This window comes from Aquarana catesbeiana, linkage group LG08, assembly GCF_042186555.1.
Source record: "Aquarana catesbeiana isolate 2022-GZ linkage group LG08, ASM4218655v1, whole genome shotgun sequence".
Taxonomy (NCBI): domain Eukaryota; kingdom Metazoa; phylum Chordata; class Amphibia; order Anura; family Ranidae; genus Aquarana; species Aquarana catesbeiana.
The window spans coordinates 229,855,418-229,873,006 of NC_133331.1; the positions used below are offsets into that span (position 1 = coordinate 229,855,418).

The following is a 17,589-nucleotide window of genomic DNA, read 5'->3' on the forward strand; positions in this document are numbered from 1 at the left end:
TAGCACCTTCTTTTTTTTCTACTTAGCATGTGTTTTCAGAGAAATATATGGTTTGGGGGGGGGGGGGTCTTTCACAAATTCTGAAAGCTATAAGTGAAAAATAATAAACAAAAGAAAAATTGCAAAAATGGTCTGGCCATCTGAGTGTACAAAATGGAGCACAAGGTCTGGCAGCGAAATGGTTAAAACCGCATAAATTCTTCTAGGTACACTTGCGCACAGTTTTTGAAGGAACTCGGCAGGTAGCTTGTTCCAAATATCTTTGAGAACTAACCACAGATCTTCTGTGGATGTAGGCAGGGGCGTACCTAGAGCATTTGGCACCTGGGGCGACTCCTATATCTGGCCCCCCCCCACTTTAAAACGTAAAAACACCCCACTGTGTCCCCTGCATACCTCTGCATCCCCCAATATCGCTTTGTCACTACTTTGTACCCCCTCTCCACAACTGGACCCCTTTACATTACACAGCCCCCCCCCCCGCAGCTCTGGACCCCTTTACATTACACAACCCCTGCACCTCCGGACCCCTTTACATTACGTAACCCCCTGCACCTTTGGACCCCCTTTACATTACACAACCCCCTGCACCTCTGGACCCCTTTACATTACAAAACCCTCTGGACCCCTTTACATTACAAAACCCTCTGCACCTCTGGACCCCTTTACATTACAAAACCCTCTGCACCTCCTGGACCCCTTTACATTACACAGCACCCTGCACCTCTGGACCCCTTTACATTAAACAGCAACCTGCACCTCTGGACCCCTTTACATTACACAACACCCTGCACCTCAGGACCCCTTTACATTACACAGTACCCTTCACCTCTGGACTCCTTTACATTACACAGCACCCTGCACCTCTGGACCCCTTTACATTACACAGCACCTCTGGACCCCTTTACATTACACAACCCCCTGCACCTCTGGACCCCTTTATATTACACAGCACCCTGCACCCCTTTACATTACACAACTCCCTACACTTTTGGACCCCTTTACATTACACTGCACCTCCGGACCCTTTTACATTACACATCACCCTGCACCTCTGGACCCTTTTACATTACACATCACCCTGCACCTCTGGACCCTTTTACATTACACAGCACCCTGCACCTCTGGACCCTTTTACATTACACAGCACCCTGCACCTCTGAGCTCCTTTGCATTACACAGCGCCCTGCACCTCTGGACCCCTTTACATTACACAGCACCTCTGGACTCTGCATTTTATTCCCATTTTTAGCTGCAGTCCCACAGACTATTAGCTTGTGTAATTTTACTGTGTTTTCTAAAAGCACACCAAAGATTCAGTATAGAGGACATTTGGTGCGCTTTCAGAAATGGTTGCAAAAATGCGTAACCTAATAGAAACTTGTGGGACTGTAGTAAAAAATTGAAGCAAACTGAACACAGTGCATCAGTGTGAACCCACTTGAGTCCTGGTTCACATATATCCAATGCATTAATCAGCGCAATTCCAGTGCGGATTCCTGCATTGCATGTTGCTTGTCGGCCGTTCATGCTGCCCTTTGCAAACTGCTACGGGTGTCAATGTAAAATTAATGACACCCCCAGATCGGTTTGCAGATCGCAGTGAGAACTGTGAAATGGTGCAGGAATCGGATTGTATGGGTGTAAATACCCATGCAATCCAAATTCCAATGCAGACCAAAAAAAAGGGTCCTGCACCGTTGCATCTAAAAGCTCTTAATATTTCCTCCCCCACGTGCCCCTTCCCCTGACTTCTGTCAAGATCAATGGCACATCTATCAGTTCATCCCCACATGCCAGGATGCTAGGGGTAACCTTAAACTCTGAACTGTCCTTTCAGGCCCACATCCAATCCCTATCCAAATCATGCCACCTTAGCCTCTGCCCCTTTTTTTAATAATGACCCCACCAAGCTTCTAATTCACTGCCTAGTTATCTCTCGCCTCGACTACTGCAACTCCCTCCTCATTGGATTGCCTTTACATAGACTATCCCCCCTTCAGTCCATAATGAATGCCACTGCAAGACTCATCCACTTTACCAACCATTCAGTGTCCTCCACCCCTCTCAGTGTCCCTCCACTGACTTCCACTCACCCAATGAATAAAATTCAAAGTACTAACAATAATTTACAAAGCCATCCATAACTCTTCCCCCAGCTACATACTAACCTAGTCCCAAAATACCAACCAAGCCGCTCTCTTTGGTCCTCCCAAGACCTCCTGCTCTCTAGCTCCCTTGTCACCTCCTCCCATACTCGCCTCCAGTATTTCTCCAGAGCTTCTCCCATCCTTTGGAACTCCCTACCCCAATCTGTCCGACTGTCCCCTAATCTATCCATCTTTAGACGATCCCTGAAAACCCTTCTCTTTAAAGAAGCCTATTCTGCTTCTAACTAATACACTGTTTTCCTTCCTCCATCAGCTATTCCCCCAGAGCTATTATCTTTTTGTATCAATTGACCCTCCCTTTTTAGATTGTAAGCTCTATTGAGCAGGGCCCTCTGATTCCTCTTGTACCAAATTGTAATGTAACTGTAATGTCTGCCTTTATTTTGTTAAGCGCTGCGCAAACTGTTGGCACTATATAAATCCTGTATAATAATATTATTATTATTATGAGCACTGTGGGGGCCAAACCATAAGTTCCAGGACTCCTTGTTCTTCTTTACACTGAAGATGGTACTTAATGACATTGGCTGTATGTTTGGGGACATTGTCCTGCTGCAGAAAAAAAATTTGAGGCCCTTCACTCGCCTCCCTGGTGGTATGGTATGATGAATAAGTATCTTTCTGTATTTCTCAGCTTTGAGGACACCATTGATCCTAACCAAATCTCCAACTCCATTTGCAGAAATGCAGCCCCAAACTTTCAAGGAACCCCCGCCATGCTTCACTGTTGCCTGCAGACACTCATTATTTTATCAATGTTCCAGCCCTTTGGCAAACAAACTGTCTTCTGATACAGCCAAATATTTCAATTTTTTTTTTTACATTTTGTTTTAGCAGTCCAGAGCAGCTGCTGGCATTTTCTGCACCCCAATTCCTATGTTTTCATGCATAACTGAGTCACTTAGCCTCGTTTCAACATTGGAGGTATGGCTTTTTGGCCACAATTGTTCTATGAAGACCACTTCTGGCCATATTTCTCCAGACAGTAGAAGGGTGTACCTGGGTCCTACTGGTTTTTGCCAGTTCTGTGCTTATGGTACTGCTGGACATCTTCTGATGTCGAAGATAAGAAAACATGTGTCTTTCATCTGCTGCATTAAACTTCCTTGGCCGACCACTGCATCTACAGTCCTCAATATTGCCTGTTTCTTTTTGCTTCTTCAAAAGAGCTTGAAATGCACATCTTAAAACCCCAGTCTGCTTTGAAATGTTTGCCTGGGAGAGACCTTGCTGATGCAGTACAACTACCTTGTGTCTTGTTGCCGTGCTCAGACTTGCCATTGTGTATGACCAGTGACAAAACTATCTTCCACTATCTAACCTTAGTAGCTTTTTCTGTTCCTTGCCCAGCTTTAAGCCTCCTACACAACTGTCTCTTTTTATGTTATATATCTCTATATATATCTTGTGGCATGGGAGATTGTTCGGCTCAAGTGGATAGAGGCATTTTTGTGCAGTGAGTCCACATCAGACAGGCACGTACAGTTAAGGGCCTGGTAGCCCACGTTTATTAAAGGGAAAAAACAAAAGTCCATCCAGAAATCCCATGCAGGGGTTTAACTTCATTAAGCACTCAAATGAAAACATACCAAGCCACCTGGTTCTCTCTTGTCAGCTGTTCTTCTGCTTGCTCTCAACAGAGTTGATTCTTTCCAGCCCCCTGGACTCACTGGCTTCCATAGTCTTCCCGACTCTCAAGGCTGGCCAGCCTTTCCCAGTCCCTGGGCAAAGAATCCCCCTTACACAGGCTACAGTCTCCCACAGGGCAGACCACTCTCCAAACACAGGTTTGTCTTCACACAGCAGCAGCAAACTGCTCACACTCCACCATCCTTCCAACTTCTGCTCTCACCAGCCCCTAGTTATATGGGCTGTGTGCAGCTGGGCACCCTGCTTGCTATCCTCAAGACCTGGACACAGGGTTGGAGATCCCGTCCCACCCATGACTCTGAGGGATCTCCAAACTACAGAATCCCACCCGGAACTAGCAAAACCTGGAGAAAACTGACAGAGCAGTTTTCTCCATTTAAACTCTACACTCTGTAGTCTTGCAGTCCGCAGATATGCAAACGCTGTGTCTTTCTCTCTCTCTCTCTCTATATCTATATCTATATCTATATCTATATATATATATACACACACACACACACATACACACATACACACATTGCGGGATGTCTAGCTCAGTGATAGATACGTTTTAAGTGAATTAACAGCCAACAGTAACTAGGGTTTAAGGGCGTGGTGGCCCACATTTATTGAAAGTAACAAAAAGATGAAAGTTCACACAGGCATTTGGTTTCCCACACAGGGGTTCTTCTCCCCAAAACAACAACTGAAAAATGCCAATCCACCTGGCTCTTAAGGCTCGCTCAACCTTGGGCGCAATTCCTTGCTGCACAGGCCCACTCCTGGCCTCTAGGAAGGGGCTCTCCTGACACTCCAGGCTTCCACACTCCTCCAAGACTCCCGGTCCCCTCTGGTCCCCAAGAATCTCTCTTCCAGTTGTCTCAGCTATGGTCTCCCCGTCTCTCTCAGCTGGCCCAACTCTCTCAGTCCACTGACCTGGAACCTCTCCCACATGGAGTACCGTCTCAAGGATGTTGCCTGGGTTCTTAAACGGTAGCACACCTCCTTCCTGTCTGCAGTAACTGCTCCACCACCAACTCCTTTCCCACACACACTGAGCTATGCTCAGCTCTGCCTTATAAGGGGTGTGTGCACCTGGACACACACACAACCTGCAGAGCTTCTGGAAAACCTGGACACATGACTGAAGACTCCATTCCTCCCAATGCTCTTTGAAGTATTCAAGTTTCTAGCCCCAACCCAGACTTACAAAAATCCAGAGAAAACTTAAAGCATAGTTTTCTCTGCTCACCAATCTTTTGCTGGAACTTCTCAAACTGCTTCTTTGAGAGTCCTGTGTCCATTTTACACACATTTTCACTAAGACAGGGACTCTCACGCTCTATATAAATATAAATATATATATATATAAATTTTGTAGCACCCTGATGGTTAGGCAGAGCTGCTAGTATATTTACATGCCATGTATAGTTGTCTTGTTGTGGATCAATTGATCTCACCCTAAGTCTGGAATTGCTACACTTCTCTCTTCTTTTGCTGAGTGGCCAGGTATCTGGTGACATAAGATAAGCACGATACAAGGACAGATTAGGATTATATGGACTGTCTCAGCCCATGGGCAGGGGTTTTCTTGCCCCCTTGGTCTTCTGGGAGAACCTATACATTTGGGTGGAGTCAGGTGATTTGGGTCTGTGCCACCTGGATGGCTGTCTGGGTGGACATGTTGTTGGCCCAAGGCTGCTAGGCCGGAGTTTGGGCCTATCCTGGGTACATCTGGCTGCTAGGCTGTCTAAGGACCTATCCAGAAGCAAGAGAGCAGCGTAGGGTTGGGACTGCGGTTTGCAGTCCAACCAGAAGTGACGGTTCTGCCTGCCAGAGAACCTGTCATGGTCGGAGGTAGAGGGGGAAGCTGTCGCTACTAAGGGACCGACCACCTTATTACCAGGGACCAGAGTGAGTAGCTGAACAAGTACCAGAGCAGTGTTCTCACCAACTGGGGACGGTGAAGAATCGGGAAACTTCAGCAGGTGCCAAGCCAAGGACCCAGCCAGTGGGGTGACGCTTGAGGAGTATCTGGAGTGCCAAGCCAGGGACCCAGCAGGGAAGCAGGGGTGACTCTTGAGGAAGATACTAAGTAAGAAGATTGGAAGAGCTCATGGGGTTCAGTGGCAGTGAACCAGCAAGTCTAGTGAGAGAGACTGGGAGCTCAGTGGGTTGAGAATCTACAAGAAGTTATCGTAGGAGGAGCAAAGGAGTTTGTTACAACTTGTGTTGGGAACGGTTATAAGACTGTTGCCATAGGAGACAGCGCTCCTACACATGCAGATGTGGTGTCTTGTTGGATGCCTTTCCCTGCATGGCTGTCTACCTATAGAAGTCCAGGAGTCTGCTAATTAACATTGCAACTACTATATATAATGTGTGTAGCATCTCAGAAAAGACTGGGCTTTCAGTTTTCTCCAGGTTTTGTTGTCTCAAATTGGGGTCTGGAGTTTGGAGACTTCAAAGAGATTTGGATGGGAAGAAATCTTTATACCGGTGTCCAGATCTTGCTGGAGACCTGCAGGGTGTGTGAGCATGCAGGTGTGCACACTTGTTATAAGCAAGCACCTGACTATAGTGTAGGGCTTCCTTTAAGAGACAGATGTGTGCTCTATCCAGGAGACAGGCATATTCCCATTAGGAGAGATGCTGTACACCGTTTTGGAGGAAAGATTCCATAGGACTGAGAGAGTTGGCACAGCTAAGGGAGTCTGGAAGAATGGGAAAGCTCAGACGACTAGGCGAGTGCAGGGGACTGAAGGAATTTGTAGGTCTCAGAGGAATGAGAGAGCCCCCAATTAAAGTGGTTGTAAACTCTGTAGGTACTGTAAATATCTCCTAAACTCTGTAGGTACTGTAAATAATCTCCTGCACAGTTTAGGAGATATTCACTATATACGCTTTTGCCAATGTCATCAGCGCATGTGCACTAAAGAAATGGCCAGCTGGTGCCATTTTTTTCAGGGCCCGGGCCGTGACCAGCGGCTCCTGTGCATGGCCAGAAGTAGCTCTGGTGAAAGATGTCAGCCGTGTACTTGGTGTTTCAGGGCATCGTTCTAAGGTAAGTATTTCATAATGAGCTAGTATGCGATGCATACTAGCTCATTATGCCTTTGTCTTGCAGGTTTTTTTTTGAAGGAGTGGGCCTGTGGAGCAGGGAGGCTGAAACTACAGGCTGAGTAAACCAGGAGAGCCCAGAGAGTCAGGAAAGCTGGGTGAGATGGTCTGAGGGACCAGGGTACGAAGCAGCTATGCTACTAATCCATTAATATCCTTTTAATTGAAGGATACACTAGGTACAATATGTCATGCCATTATCAATATGTGTTCTTACTATAATGGAAGATTGTACCTACTGCTTTTTGTCTGCTTGGGCTCTGATAACTCTCCTCTACAGAAGGATTCACTTACCTCTCTGTGAAGCGATTTAAACAACAATATTTTGGAGTTATGTTAAGTTTTGTAATTGTGTAGAAAATATGGCAAAATACGACTCTGAACAACAAAATCCACAAAACATATTTATTATGAAACGCCCACCAATATTTGGGATAAAAAGTTTGGCTTTTTAGCAATTTACTGTAAAGCACACCATCTGTTTAACAAAGGTTGAACACATCCACACAATATAAGACTATATACCATACCAAAAATGCAGTTTTAGAAATGTATTACTTTCCTCATTTATGTCTGTCATTTATACTTTGAGAATTCGTAACCAATTTTTTTTCTGTATTATTGTAATGTATAGTACTTCATGTGTCTTTAGATTTGCTAATTTTGAGTTTCTAAATATTAAATATTTTTAATATATAGGCTGAGCACAACCTCAAAAAGATTGTCATGACAACCTAATTACAGGCCTCACGGATTGGCAACAGCGCTGAAAAGTACAATAAAATATAACTTGGCTATGTAAGAGAACCTTAAAATTATGTGAGATCTGAATACATGTCCCTTAAGAGCCGGTTCACATGGGGGCGACTTGTCAGGCGACCTAGCCGCCTGACAAGTCGCCTCCCGTCGCTCCGACTTAGAAAAAAGGTTCCTGTACTACTTTGGGGGCGACTTGCATAAACTTCTATACAGAAGTCGTTTTGCAAGTCGCCGTGGCAGTCGTGTGCAGGTCGCCTCGGTGAGGCGACCTGCAAGTCGTGCCGCTTCTAGTGTGAACCGAGCCTGAGACTGCTGTAATATCTGCAGTGGTTATCCTTATTCATCTTTCAACTTTTAACATACATATCAAATTAGAACCCTATCAGTACAAATTATCTGCTATGATGGGGGACTCTTTTACCTGGACTTAATATTTGGTTACAATAACTAGGTGGTCCCCCCTTTTTTTTGGCAGGAATGGTTTACATACAATGTTTCATTTCTCCAGCTAAATTCTGCATATCTTTCACCATTTCATACTTATAAGACTCAGGTGCAGGGAAAACAAAGCTAACTTCTACCAAAAGCAATTCTCATTTTTTTTTTTTAAAGAGAAAGTAAACTTCCCTCTAATGTACGTATAGGTAAGGCTTACCTATAGATATTGTAAATATCTCCTAAACTTGCACTATTTAGGAGATATTTACTATATACTGTGCCAATTACACCATCAACGCATGCGGTCTGAAGAAGCGGCCGCTGGTGCCATTTCTTCAGAGCACTGCGCCGTGACCGGCAGCTCCTGTGACATCACGGCGGCCCCGGCCAATCACAGAGCCGGAATCCGCAGACCCGGAGGGAAGACGGGCAAAGATGGATGCGGCCTCCAGTGGGGACGACGAGGGCTTCATTTGCAGGTGTCACATAATGTGCTAGTATGCGATGCATACTAGCATATTATGCCTTTACTTTGCAGGTAAGAAAAAAAGCCAAAAACCAGCAGAGTTTGCTTCCTCTTTAAGCCTAAATGAAAATAGGTCATGTATTCTTTAAAGCCAAAGTCTGGCCATTTTTTAAATGGTACCCCAACAATAGTGAAAAAAAAATACCCAACAGAATTTTTTTTTTTTGCCACTAAATGTTCTCAATATTCAGGGTTAAACCATAAGACTGAGGATATATTGTAAGTCCAGGGTATTGTTGACCCACCCTCTGAAAAGGGTTTTGACATGGCGCCCTGTACTCAATCTATTGATGCAGATCAGCATGTTGGTATCATTCCCTGCATGGACCTCCCAACATAGGAAAAGAGGCAAAGCTAAAAAAGGCCCTTTGTATCACATGACCATACTGAAGACATCTATAAAAAGCAAGTATACAAACAAAAGCATGAAATACACACTTGGAGAGGCCTCCAGGGAAAAATGGAATCATCTGGGAGGAGGGTGGTGCCTGGAACTGAGCTACATAGAGCTTGGTTCATTTACCAAACTTATCATAAGACAGAAGTAGAACTCTAGGAGAAATATAATGCTAAAGGCAGCAGCAGATAAGTGTTATGCCGCGTACACACGGTCGGACTTTTCGTCTACAAAAGTCCAACGGACGCCGACGGACTAAAGCTGGCTGGTAATCCGATCGTGTGTGGGCTTCTCCGGACTTTCAGCAGACTTTTTCAGCCTCAAATCCGACGGACTTTAGATTTGAAACATGCTTCAAATCTTTACGTCGTAACTACGACGGACCCCGAAATCCGCTCGTCTGTGTGCTAGTCCGACGGACAAAAACCCATGCTAGGGCAGCTATTGGCTACTGGCTATGAACTTCCTTATTTTAGTCCGGTGTACGTCATCACGTACGAATCCGTCGGACTTTTGTGTGGTCGTGTGTAGGCAAGTCCGTTCGTTAGAAAGTCTGCTGCAAGTCCGCCGAAAGTCCGCAGGAAGTCTGTCGGACAGGCTGTCGGACTTTTGTAGACGAAAAGTCCGACCGTGTGTACGCGGCATTTGGCTCCATGCACACTGGGCTTAAAAAAACGTCTGTTCTTTCGAGAGCAAAAAACGCACATACAGAACATTTTTTGTATAAAGTTTAGGAGAATTTTACGTTTTTTCTGCTCCAATCAGAAACACAAACCAGAAGGGTTTTTTCTTTCAGCCTTTAAACGTTAAACTCCAAACTATGCCTCTTAACAGCCTAATGTGCATGGACACATAAGATAACATTGAGCTGCTTCTACAGCCAGAACACAAAACTCCTGTAGAAGCAACGTTTTTTAAGCCAGTGTGCATGGAGCCTTATGTGTTAGTTACAATTACCTCTGTGCTATTCTTTCCAAGATAATACTCTGGAAGCTGTGCCCAGAGTACAGTGGTAGTGTTAACCCAATGCTTATAGCCAATGTACTTTCTAGTTCCCATCCCTGCTATTTAAGGAATTTGCCGCTACAAAAGAAGTATATAGGTTCACCTTTTATTGCTGATAACTCCATGAATAAAATCACAGGCACTGGAAAGCACTGAGCTAACGGTAAGGCTGGGATCTAGACAGTTTCAGAGAGCCGGATCTTGTAAAGTGCAGCATAGAGAAATGTAATTAACACATTAATCTTACCTCTCCCTTTCCTTTCCAATTACAGTATCTCACAATAGTGAGTACACCCTCACATTTTTGTAAATATTTTATTATAGCTATTCATGTGACAACACTGAAGAAATGACACTTTGTAACAATGTAAAGTAGTGACTACAGCTTGTATAACAGTGTAAATTTGCTGTATTGGTCAAAATAACTCAACACGCAGCCATTAAGGTCTAAACCGCTGGCAATAAAAGTACACCCCTAAGTGAAAATGTCCAAATTGGGCCCAATTAGCTACTTTCCCTCCCCAGTGTCATGTGACTCGTTAGTGTTACAAGGTATTAGATGTGAATGATGGGGAGCAGGTGTATTAAATTTGGTGTTATCGCTCTCAATCTCTCATACTGGTTACTGGAAGTTCAACATGGCATCTCATGGCAAAGAACTCTCTGAGGATCTGAAAAAAAGAATTGTTGCTCTATATAAAGATGGCCTAGTCTATAGTAAGATTGTCAAGACCCTGAAACTGAGCTGCAGCACGGTGGCCAAGACCATACAGCGATTAAACAGGACAGGTCCCACTCAGAACAGGCCTCACCATGGTCGACCAAAGAAGTTGAGTGCGCGTGCTCTGCATCCTATCCAGAGGTTGTCTTTGGAAAATAGACGTATGAGTGCTGCCAGCATTGCTGCAGAGGTTGAAGGGTGGGGGGTCAGCCAGAGCATGTGCTGCACACTGCATCAAATTTGTCTGCATGACTGCTGTCCCAGAAGGAAGTCTCTTCTAAAGATAATGCACAAGAAAGCCCGCTAACAGTTTGCTGAAGACGAGCAGACTAAGGACATGGATTACTGGAACCATGTCCTATGGTCTGATGAGGCCAAGATAAACTTATTTGGTTTAGATGGTGTCAGGCGTGTGTAGCGGCAACCAGGTGAGGAGTACAAAGACAAGTTTGTTTTGCCTACAGTCAAGCATGGTGGTTGGAGTGTCATGGTCTGGGGCTGCATGAGTGCTGCTGGCAGTTCATTGAGGGAACCATGAATGCCAACGTGTACAGTGAGATACTAAAACAGAGCATGATCCACTCCCTTCAGAGACTGGGCCACAGGACAGTATTCCAATATGATAATGACCCCAAACACACCTCCAAGACGACCACTGCCTTGATAAAGAAGCTGAGGGTAAAGGTGGTGGATTGGCCAAGCATGTCTCCAGACCTAAATCCTATTGAGCATCTGTGGGGCATTCTCAAACACAAGGTCTCTAACATCCACCAGCTCCGTGATGTCGACATGGAGGAGTGAAAGAGGACTCCAGTAGCAACCTGTGAAGCTCTGGTGAACTCCATGCCCAAGGGGGGGAAAGGCAGTGCTGGAAAATAATGGTGGCCACACAAATTATTGACATTTTAGGTCCAATTTGGACATTTTCACTTAGGGGTGTACTCACTTTTTTTGCCAGCGGTTTAGACATTAATGGCTGTGTGTTGTTATTTACACTGTTATACAAGCTGTACACTCACTACTTTACATTGTAGCAAAGTGTCATTTCTTCAGTGTTGTTACATGAAAAGATATAATAAAATATTTACAAAAATGTAAGGGGTGTACTCACTTTTGTAAGATACTGTATATTTACCGGAGTAATCAATAGCTGGGACTTCTTTTATCCCCAGTTGCCTCCAAACTGTCATCAATGTTGGCTACTGCCTCCTTGCCAGAAGATGAAAACTGATGAAGAATGTGGCAGCAGCATGGAACAAAGCAAGGAAGAAAGCGCACACAAAAATAAATATTCATTGACCATACAATCACCTTCAGGACTGTGTTTATATAGACACAGAAAACTGTACTTCAACATCTTTTGAGCACCTTCAGAAATTTTAGTAGTATGTGAGGTTAAAAGAAAAGATGACAGATCCCTATGCCTTTTACGTGCACAGTAGTAGCTGCAACTCCATATTTATTACTGCATCATAACAAATATATATATAGTAAGGCCTGATTTAAATTATGAACAGGGGTGACTTGCACACACACATCCAAATGTGCAGGGGAATAAAAGTGTGTCCTAAATATATGTTTCAGTGTGTTTGACATCATGCCTCAATGTATACTGTTATCTTAAAGGCATTGTACACGTCCTAATGTTTTTGCTTTACTAGGTATTAGTGTATTTATATTCCCTGTATTGTTTGTTTGCCTCACCTTCTAATTATAGGCTCATGTGTTCTGGCTACGGTTTGTAGTGTCATGGTTGATCCATTCCCCTATGTCCACGTATTGCTGCAGCTAGCTGGTCCTTGTGTTCCAAGTTGCACAGCATCTAGATGCATGACTTGCCCCCCGACCCCCTTGTTGCATCACTAATGTGAAAGAGCTAATGTGATGAAACACATACAGAGGGTTCACACATGCTATCTTTGAATGCCCTATCTGCTTGTGTCTGTGTCAGATCTGATTATAGTGTAGCTCTCATCTGCACTCGACTGATAGAGCCAGGGATTGTGGGACATTTAACTTATTCACAGGAAGTGTCAGGTCTGACCCTACAGGCAAAGGTCATGCATTAAACCTGGACAGTGTCTTTCTGCATGCCTCATGTTTTGACACAAATGGAACAGGAATGTGAAGATTTACTTTACTATAGTCTGTGCCTACAGGACAACAGATTACAATTTGAAATTACATGATCATCACACATTTTATGTGTCAGCTAAGAATGTTTACCATGCTTTAAAGCAAAGTGTCACCCAAATCTGTTGGGTGTTGAAAGTTTCTTACCTGAAGGTCTTTGCCTGTTGCAGGCTGACAATGCTAAGGTACTGCCCCACAATAAGAAGCAACACTGTTAGCCTACCATGTGCATTTTTTAAGTTGACTGATAGCATCCATGGTTGGCTGACAATGATGCTGCTAATTGCAAGGCTAATTGCATGGCAGTGGCTTATCTTTGTCAGCATGCAGCAGAAAGTGTTGTTACTAGCAGGATCTCCAGGTCGGTAAAACTTTGCAACAGAGTTGCAAAAAAGAAATAGTTTAAGTAAACTGTATGCAGTAAGACACAATGGTTTATATAAACGTATAAAATAGAGCTTTCCATACCAATGACTGCTGTTTGAAGTGATCATGGGTTACACCTCACTTCATGGTTTAGTTAATCAGGCCCATAGGGTTATTAAATAATATTTGTGTGCATTACGCATGGCAGTTTGCATAACCAGAACATTTTGTTTTAATGTAAATTATTCCTTGCCACAAAATAGTCAAAAATTTTAAATATTGTACACCTACACTTGAAAGAGTGGGGGTGAATATTCCATTTAGCATTAATAAAAAAAGTTGGCAGTGAGAAATATTGGTCAACACAGCTAGTAGTCAAAAAGAAAAGGTTTCAGAATTAGTATGCCTTACATGAACAGAGTTTCCATGGATATAAGAGAGTATTATTGTTGATTAGAATAAATAAATCAAACAGGTAATAAGGAAGCTACAGAGTGTAGATTTTTCTTTTCCGATGTACTCCAGCATAACCAAAGCAGCACTCAGATGTGAGGCTAGAAGACCAATCCTCCTCTATGTTAAAGAACTTAATTGCGGCCTTTATTGTGAATAGATTTTCAGGTTGAGTTTATGCAGTTAGTGTTTTTCTGACATAGATGAACCATATAATCTTTGTCTGATGATATTTTTTTTTTCTCTTAGCAACTAGGGTTAGCAACTAGAGATTTTCTATATTCCAGAATAGACTTGCTGGCAAAACAATTGGAGTACTGCTTGTTTAAAGAAAACACTTCCTCAGCATTGCGGCTTACGCCCTGTGGCATAGAGATAGCTGTTAGAAATAATAAAACTTAACACTGGTTGTAAAAAGAGGGGTCAAAGTGATGGCAAGGCTTGCAGAGAGGGTTTTAGCATCAGAGGTCCATGCCCTGTAGCTGTAGATGCCTTCATCTGTGCGGTTACCCCCCTGCACCCTGTCTTCTGAGCTGTCATCATATCTCCACCTTCTCCTTCCAGCCATTCCAGCTGCTGCTCCCGCCACTGCGCCTGCAGCTGCTGCTCCCGTAGCCACCCTAAATGAACCATAACGTGATGAGCTCTTTGCACGAACTCGAGATGTTCCACGTGATGATCCTCTGGCTCCTCCTCTTGCTCCTCCTCGACCGCCTTTGGCTGTAACATTTTGAGTGAGAAGTGCCACTAAAAGCAGGACTGACCAACACAGAGCTGAACTTATTCGCATTTTCAGATAGCTGGGGAATAAAGCATAAAAATTCTGAACATAAAGATTGGAAACCGCAAACAATATAATCTAAAAAAAAAAAAAAAATTGTCAAGCTAGACCTAAAACATTGATTTCAAGAGATCAAATCATCCACAGATAGTTTGTTAATACACTTATGGTCTGCCTATCTTCCACAGGCATTACAAGGAATTCTCAATTTGCTTGTTATTTTTCCTGTTAGCATGCTGTTTGATCACTTACAGATCGGAAGATTTGCCCGCTTAATGACCAGGCCATTTTTTGCGATACGGCACAGCGTCATTTTAACTGACAACTGCGCGGTCGTGCGACGCTGTACCCAAACAAAATTGCATTGATTATTGCACTACATAAATACCTGGAATAAAGTGAACAGAAGGAAGCAGCCAGGAGCTGTCATTTATCAGCAATTTTACTGGCATTTTTTTATTTTTAAATATAAATATATATTGTACAGACAATATACATTGTACAGACCAATTCACAGGCAGGTTCAGGACATCCCTTGGGCATGTTACTTAAAGGAATTTCCATTTTTAATGTTGCCCTTTATACATTATTAAAATTACTGCTCTCTCCAAACTTAATTTTTTAAAACATTTTTTTCTTTTGGCACACGTTCCCCAGGGCAGTGCCCTTTACCCGTCCCCACCCCGCCCCGATGCAATTTGCCTAAGAATCCCTTTCCTATTAGCCTAGAAAACAGCTATTACTGTTTTTTAACAATTGGCTTCCCTTGACTTCAGTGGGATTCAGACTTTACATCCAAAATTTCATCAAAGTTGTTGTAAAGGCTAAAGATTTTTGTGAGCAGGGGGTGGGGCCAGGCCACACTGTGTGATTCAATAGATGCACACAACCTGGCTTGGGATCGAGCCTGCACGAGTGTCCCCATAGCAAGCCGTTTGCTCTGGGGGCACTCGGAGAAGAGAAGGCGCCTAGAGCATCAGCGGAGGACCACAGAAGTTTAGGTTCGGGGGCACTCTGTGCAAAACCATAGCGGATAAGTATAACATGTTTGTTATTTAAAAAAAAAAAAAAACACAGGAGCCTTTACAATCACTCAAAGTTGACAAACGTACCCCAAATCTGAACCCTGGATGTCTGGCTCATCACTAATATTAAAGTACAGTGGGGACGGAAAGTATTCAGACCACCTTAAATATAAAATATTGCAGCCATTTGCTAAAATCATTTAAGTTAATTTTTTTTCCTCATTAACCGGTTCAATACAGGGCATTTTCACCCCCTTCCTTCCCAGACCAATTATTAGTTTTCAGCGCTGTCGCACTTTAAACGACAATTGCGCGGTCGTGCGACGTTGTACCCAAACAAAATTGACGTCCTTTTTTCCCCACAAATAGAGCTTTCTTTTGGTGGTATTCGATCACCTCTGCGGTTTTTATTTTTTGCTATATAAACAAAAGAAGAGCGACAATTTTGAAAAAAAACACAATATTTTTAACTTTTTGCTATAATAAATATCCCAATTTTTAAAAAAAAAACACATTTTTTTTCCTCAGTTTCGGCCGATACGTATTCTTCTACATATTTTTGGTAAAAAAAAATTGCAATAAGCGTATATTGATTGGTTATAGCGTTATAGCGTCTACAAAATACGGGATAGATTTATGGCATTTTTTTTAAAAAAAAATGTATTTTTTTTTTTTACTAGTAATAGCGGCGATCGCGTTTTTTTTTTCGTGACTGCGACATTATGGCGGACACATCGGACACTTTTGACACATTTTTGGGACCATTCACATTTTTACAGCGATCAATGCTATAAAATAGCATTGATTACTGTATAAATGTGACAGGCAGGGAAGGGGTTAACCACTAGGGGGAGATGAGGGGTTAAATGTTTCCTAGGGGAGTGATTATAACTGTAGGGGGAGGGGACGCACAAGGGGAGGAGACCGATCAGTGTTCCTCTGTACTCCTCTCAACTGACAGGATGTGGATCTGTGTGTTTACACACACAGATCCATGGTCCGGCCCGGTTAACGGGCAATCGCGGCCGCCGGGCACACGCACCGGGTCCCGAGCAACGCGGCAGGCGCGCGCCCCCTAGGCGGCCGGGAAGCCCAGGCCCTCATATGACGTCCACCCAGGATGGGAGATCCCATCTGTGGATGTCATTTTACTATGGCCGGGTAGTGAAGTGATTAATGTACACACAGCACCCCATATTGACAGAAAAACACAGAATTGTTGCCATTTTTGCAGATTTATTAAAAAAGAAAAACTGAAATATCACATGGTCCTAAGTATTCAGACCCTTTGCTCAGTATTTAGTAGAAACACCCTTTTGATCTACAGTAATACAGCCATGAGTCTTTTTGGGAAAGATGCAACAAGTTTTTCACACCTGGATTTGGGGATCCTCTGCCATTCCTCCTTGCAGATCCTCTCCAGTTCTGTCAGGTTGGACGGTAAACATTGGTGGACAGCCATTTTTAGGTCTCTCCAGAGATGCTCAATTTGGTTTAAGTCAGGACTCTGGCTGGGCCATTCAAGAACAGTCACAAAGTTGTTGTGAAGAAACTCCTTCGTTATTTTAGCTCTGTGCTTAGGGTCATTGTCTTGTTGGAAGGTAAACCTTCGGCCCAGTCTGAGGTCCTGAGCACTCTGGAGAAGGTTTTCGTCCAGGATATCCCTGTACTTGGCCGCATTCATCTTTCTCTCGATTGTAACCAGTCGTCCTGTCCCTGCAGCTGAAAACCACCCCCACAGCATGATGCTGCCACCACCATGCTTCACTGTTGGGACTGTATTGGACAGGTGATGAGCAGTGCCTGTTTTCTTCACACATACCGCTTAGAATTAAGGCCAAAAAGTTCTATCTTGGTCTCATCAGACCAAAGAATCTTATTTCTCACCATCTCGGAGTCCTGCAGGTGTTTTCTTAGCAAAGTCCATACGGGCTTTCATGTGTCTTGCACTGAGGAGAGGCTTCTGTCGGGCCACTCTGCCATAAACCCCCAACCTGGTGGAGGGCTGCAGTGATGGCTGACTTTCTACAACCTTCTCCCATCTCCCAACTGCATCTCTGGAGCT

General features: G+C 43.7%; 1 protein-coding gene across 1 annotated transcript in view; it reads right to left on the reverse strand.

The window, feature by feature from the left end:
- Positions 1–7,313: 7,313 nt before the first annotated feature.
- The window catches only part of SPRN (shadow of prion protein), a 31,764-nt gene continuing 21,488 nt past the window's right edge, over positions 7,314–17,589 (reverse strand). Inside the window, exon 2 of the mRNA XM_073596931.1 lies at positions 7,314–14,518. Coding sequence (XP_073453032.1) covers positions 14,101–14,508 — 408 coding nt within the window. The 5' untranslated portion in view covers positions 14,509–14,518 and the 3' untranslated portion in view covers positions 7,314–14,100. The remainder of the gene's footprint in view (positions 14,519–17,589) is intronic.